The sequence below is a fragment of the Physella acuta genome, unplaced genomic scaffold (genome assembly GCF_028476545.2).
Source record: "Physella acuta isolate Inbredline_101_S28 unplaced genomic scaffold, ASM2847654v3 ptg001061l, whole genome shotgun sequence".
NCBI lineage: Eukaryota > Metazoa > Mollusca > Gastropoda > Physidae > Physella > Physella acuta.
In genome coordinates, this window is record NW_026732578.1 from 73,595 (window position 1) to 79,594 (window position 6,000).

The window sequence follows — 6,000 nt, forward strand, 5'->3', positions numbered from 1 at the left end:
CAACCTTAGTTGTACAGGTAAGACATGGTTTAGTGACCTTAGTTGTACAGGTAAGACATGTTTTAGTGACCTTAGTTGTACAGGTGAGACATGTTTTAGTGACCTTAGTTGTACAGGTGAGACATGTTTCAATGACCTTAGTTGTACAGGTAAGACATGGTTTAGTGACCTTAGTTGTACAGGTGAGACATGTTTTAATGACCTTAGTTGTACAGGGAAGACATGTCCCTAGTGACCTTAGTTCTATAGGGAAGACATGTTATGTCCTAGTGAAGTTTTTCTCAAGTCCCACAACTCTGTCAGAATTTCTTACCAAGTCCCACAACTCGGTCAAACATTTTTCCCAAGTCCTACCACTCTATGAGATGAGAACTCTCACCCATATCAGGCACCCAGCTCACACACTCGCTTAATGCTCTCACTGTGCCCTCGCCCAGACTCGCGTCCATTCTGTTAATTAAAGCCTACAATCTAATTACTGAAGAGAATGGCTGTTGCCGTCATGTCGAGGTCATTGTATAACAGTCATGGAGGTAGATGATACAGGATGGAACGTTTACGAAAAAAATGGCCTCAAATAAAAACCTGGGCAATAGTAATAACACTGTCCGTTTTTTGTCTAATTTGTATTATTAAAATAATATTCGTTGAATCAGTTTGTGTTTACCAATGTCATATTGGTCTTTAAAGGTCCAATTTGAAACAAACATTAGCAACGTTTTAGACATGGCTTTTTGTCCTATTTTTTAATTCTAATGTCTTATGTTTTTTGTTAATCATATTTGTTCACGAAAGACGTTTTTCTGTGATGATCCTGTTGGTTTATATATTAGTTGACTTCTTAACAATTAATTTGCCTGTGTCCTATTTGTCAACACAACTCGTTTATTTACCAGTATCAACTTTGCTTACAAAGTTTTATTCTTCTGCTGTTGTCCTACTGTTAAAAATGTCATGTGCTAACTAATGTCCTATCTGTTAAAAATGTCCTATAAATTCATTAATGTCCTATCTTAAAAATATCCAAAGTGTTAAACTAAAGTCATATATGTTAATAATGACCTATGTGTTAAAATAATATCTTATCTGTTAAAAATGTCCTATGTGTTAAACTAATGTCCTATATGATAAAAATGTCCTAAGTGTTAAACTAATGTCCTATGTGTTAACCAATGTCCTATCGTGTCCTCCGTTGACCCCAGGCTCCAGCAGGGCAAGGTCGTGACCGAGTTCCACAGCCAGGTCAACTCCTCCTGTATCTGCGTGCCGTGCACCTACAAGGAGTTGAAGCTCCGGAACCTTCCAGAACTGCAGGATTTACCTGACGTTAACCCGCAGCAGAACACCCAGATCTGTTTAGCAGAGGTAAAGTGATGGCTGGCTAACTTGTTTTTTTTTTTTAAAATCTGACTCAAAATCTTATTCTAACCTAGATTAATATGTGACATCAAACCTATTCTGCTTTTTACACAATTTCCGAATTTCTCATATTAACAAACAGGTTGGGTAAAAGTCGGGGGGAGAGGGGGGGGGGGATTCCCTGACAACTCGTACTTCGATTAAGGTAGAAGAAAGGACATCCCTTTTCTTTGGAGAGAATCTACATTTTAGTTTTATTCTAACGTAAACACATGACAACTTCTCAGGAAGGATAATATCTTTTTGAGAAAGGTTGAATCAGTATAAGGCTGATACATAAGAAATCCACTAGCATTATATTATCTTATTATACTATACATACAAAATAAATATATATAAATTTAAAACAAAAAAAATTCATTTATAAATAAAAGAACGCAGTCTTTAAAGACTGATAGATAAATCTACCTATTTTCAAGAACGAGAAGTCTGTGTTACATTGTAATCATCCTTGTCCTTTAAAAAATCTATTCACAACACACCTTGTTATTTAATTCCCAACACGTTCGTATGACGCACATAAAAATATAAGAAAAAAAAATCACACCAAAAACAATCCCTCAAAGAACAGAGGTGAATGATGTATAAATAAATGATTACACTCGCCTTGTTACGTTAAGCTTGATCCCATCACCCCACCTCCACCCTGTATCCGCCCCCTCTCCTGGGCCCGTTCTGCGACCCTGGCACCCGACTTCCGGTCTGCGCCATTACGCCGTCGTGTCACAACCACCCCAGCAGTGTATTCACTGCTGGGGTGGTTGTGACGTGTAATTGGTGGGTTGGCTTTGTGATCGGGCACTTTTCTCGCTTCCCCTGCTTGGGCCATTACAGAGTTGTTACAGCTCCTGGTGGGAGCAGGAGACGATTACAGAACTGTTACAGCTCCAGGTGGGAGCAGGAGACGATTACAGAACTGTTACAGCTCCTGGTGGGAGCAGGAGACGATTACAGAACGGTTACAGCTCCTGGTGGGAGCAGGAGACGATTACAGAACTGTTACAGCTTCTGGTGGGAGCAGGAGACGATTACAGAACTGTTACAGCTCCTGGTGGGAGCAGGAGACGATTACAGAACTGTTACAGCTCCTGTTGGGAGCAGGAGACGATTACAGAACTTTTACAGCTCCTGGTGGGAGCAGGAGACGATTACAGAACGGTTACAGCTCCTGGTGGGTGCAGGAGACGATTACAGGATTGTTACAGCTCCTGGTAAGAGCAGGAGACGATTGCAGAACTGTTACAGCTCCTGGTGGGAGCGGTAAGGAATGCGAAAGCTGATATGTACCTGTGACGAGCATGAGGGAGGATTAAAGGCTATTACGGCTCCTGTTAGTTAGCTACAGGATGGAGGGTTAAAGGCTATTACGGCTCCTGTAAGCTGCAGGATGGAGGACTGAATGTTGTTTGGTACCCTCCAATTAACCAGTCATATAAAAACGTGTGTCGAGAAATTTTTTTTTACCCCAAGCCTAACCCTGCACCTAAATTAAAGCTAAATTCTAAACCCATGTCGTAACGTTACTCTAAAAGGCCGTAGAAGTACCGCCTGCGACGATTGCTTTAGATCAAATAAAACCGTTGGCCACAAGCCAATAATTTTTTCATCATAGCTCACACATCTGATGACGGAGGAATAAACAATGACAGTAATTTTTCAGAAAGCTGTCCTTTTTTCTACTTCTCCACCCTTAAAAAACAACAGCATTTTTTAGTCTGTCGAAAATATTTTTATTTTGCTTCATGGCTCTGAACCACCCTCCATCACCTACCCCTCCTCCACATTTCGGGTTTTAGAAACCCCATTCAAGCATGATTTATTCAATGAACTTGACGGGGTGGAATATAAAACAATATATCAAATCCTATCTGGCTCCGTCAACACTAGCGGGCCGCGATGCTAGTACAACTCAGCCATTTGTTTACTGATCGTGCCGCCCGTCTATGTGTGGTATTAATCACCAAACATCTGAGGAAAGATTTGGGCTGATACTGTAGGGCTATGTCACTTAATCAATACATCATTAGCCAGGACAGGCGCCGCGTTGTTCTTGTGTAGCCGTGATTAATGTTTTTAATTATAAAAGTCTATGGGAATAGGGTATGGGGAAACCTTTATAAAAAAGCTGGCATCGTTGTAGGTTTATCAACAAAAAAGAATTCAGCGCTGCATGAAATAATTACGAGGATAAAATTTTGATTATGTTTTTAAATTTTACTTAAATTTTTACTTTTCTTGTATTGCTATGGGTGAAAGAGAGGTGGTGCGAGGGAGGGTTTGATGTATTTTAGGCTACATTGAGGGGAGAATTTTTCACCTAAAATTCAGTGGCAAAAGATTGGAAGTACAAGAAAAAGCACTTTTGGTTATTTATGTGGAATCTGTTTAAGTAATCTTTACCTCGGGTGCCAGAAATTCAATCTTATCCTACATCAAGGACTAGATTCCACACTACCCAGAATCAGTCTACAATTTACTAACTAAAATATTTTCTTAATCTTCAGGTCGGCAAGATCGTGGCGCGGAACTCCGCCCCCATCATGGCGCTGCAGGGCAAGAACGTGATCGAGATTGAGCACACGCTACGCCTGAGGGAGAGGGCGGACCGCTTCAACTTCTCCGAGACGGCCGAGCAGGTGCAGCAGATGGTCCAGCAACAGGAGGAGACGCTTCTGAAGATCGCCAGCAACCAGATCAGGGACACGGGCCGGCTGTACCACGTCAGAGAGAGCAATGAGGTGGACATTGATCTTGATGAGACGGCGGTGTAGTGGACGGCGGTGTAGTGGACGGCGGTGTAGGGGACGGTAGTGTAGGGGACGGCGGTGTAGTGGACGGTGGTGTAGAGGACGGTGGTGTAGGGGACGGCGGTGTAGTGAACGGTGGTGTAGAGGACGGGCAGTGTAGGGGACGGCGGTGTAGGGGACGGTAGTGTAGGGGACGGTAGTGTAGGGGACGGTAGTGTAGGGGATGGTAGTGTAGGGGACGGCGGTGTAGGGGACGGTAGTGTAGGGGACGGTAGTGTAGGGGATGGTAGTGTAGGGGACGGCGGTGTAGGGGACGGTAGTGTAGGGGATGGTAGTGTAGGGGACGGCGGTGTAGGGGATGGCGGTGTAGGGGACGGGCAGTGTAGTGGACGGCGGTGTAGGGGACGGTAGTGTAGGGGATGGTAGTGTAGGGGACGGCGGTGTAGGGGACGGTAGTATAGGGGATGGTAGTGTAGGGGACGGCGGTGTAGGGGATGGCGGTGTAGGGGACGGTAGTGTAGGGGATGGTAGTGTAGGGGACGGGCAGTGTAGTGGACGGCGGTGTAGGGGACGGTAGTGTAGGGGATGGTAGTGTAGGGGACGGCGGTGTAGTGGACGGCGGTGTAGGGGATGGCGGTGTAGGGGACGGTGGTGTAGGGGATGGTAGTGTAGGGGACGGCGGTGTAGGGGACGGTAGTGTAGGGGATGGTAGTGTAGGGGACGGCGGTGTAGTGGACGGCGGTGTAGGGGATGGCGGTGTAGGGGACGGGCAGTGTAGTGGACGGCGGTGTAGGGGACGGTAGTGTAGGGGATGGTAGTGTAGGGGACGGCGGTGTAGTGGACGGCGGTGTAGGGGATGGCGGTGTAGGGGACGGTGGTGTAGGGGACGGTAGTGTAGGGGACGGGACGGCGGTGTAGGGGACGGCGGTGTAGGGGATGGCGGTGTAGGGGATGGCGGTGTAGGGGACGGTAGTGTAGGGGATGGTAGTGTAGGGGACGGCGGTGTAGGGGACGGTAGTGTAGGGGATGGTAGTGTAGGGGACGGCGGTGTAGTGGACGGCGGTGTAGGGGATGGCGGTGTAGTGGATGGCGGTGTAGGGGACGGTAGTGTAGGGGACGGGACGGCGGTGTAGGGGACGGCGGTGTAGGGGATGGCGGTGTAGGGGATGGCGGTGTAGGGGATGGCGGTGTAGGGGGCGGCAGTGTAGGGGACGGGACGGCGGTGTAGGGGACGGTAGTGTAGGTGACGGCGGTGTAGGGGACAGCGGTGTAGGGGACGGTAGTGTAGGGGACAGCGGTGTAGGGGACGGTAGTGTAGGGGACGGCGGTGTAGGGGACAGCGGTGTAGGGGACGGTAGTGTAGTGGACGGCAGTGTAGGTGATGGTATTGTATGGGACGGCGGTGTAGGGGACGGCGGTGTAGGGGATGGTAGTGTAGTGGACGGCGGTGTAGGGGACGGTAGTGTAGGGGATGGCGGTGTAGTGGACGGTAGTGTAGGGGATGGTAGTGTAGGGGATGGCGGTGTAGTGGACGGTAGTGTAGGGGATGGTAGTGTAGGGGACGGCGGTGTAGGGGACGGTAGTGTAGGGGACGGCGGTGTAGGGGACAGCGGTGTAGGGGACGGTAGTGTAGTGGACGGCAGTGTAGGTGATGGTATTGTATGGGACGGCGGTGTAGGGGACGGCGGTGTAGGGGATGGTAGTGTAGTGGACGGCGGTGTAGGGGACGGTAGTGTAGGGGACGGGGAGTGTAGGGGACGGCGGTGTAGTGGACGGCGGTGTAGGGGACGGTAGTGTAGGGGATGGCGGTGTAGTGGACGGTAGTGTAGGGGAT

The 6,000-nt window shown here is 48.0% G+C and overlaps 1 protein-coding gene across 2 annotated transcripts in view; it reads left to right on the forward strand.

Moving 5' to 3' along the window:
• Positions 1–4,202, forward strand: part of LOC131955275 (uncharacterized) — a 48,487-nt gene extending 44,285 nt beyond the window's left edge. For both annotated transcript variants that reach the window (XM_059319317.1, XM_059319319.1), the window contains exons 3-4: positions 1,203–1,365; positions 3,924–4,202. In XM_059319317.1, coding sequence (XP_059175300.1) covers positions 1,203–1,365; positions 3,924–4,190 — 430 coding nt within the window. In that variant the 3' untranslated portion in view covers positions 4,191–4,202. The remainder of the gene's footprint in view (positions 1–1,202; positions 1,366–3,923) is intronic.
• The last annotated feature ends 1,798 nt before the right edge of the window (positions 4,203–6,000 follow it).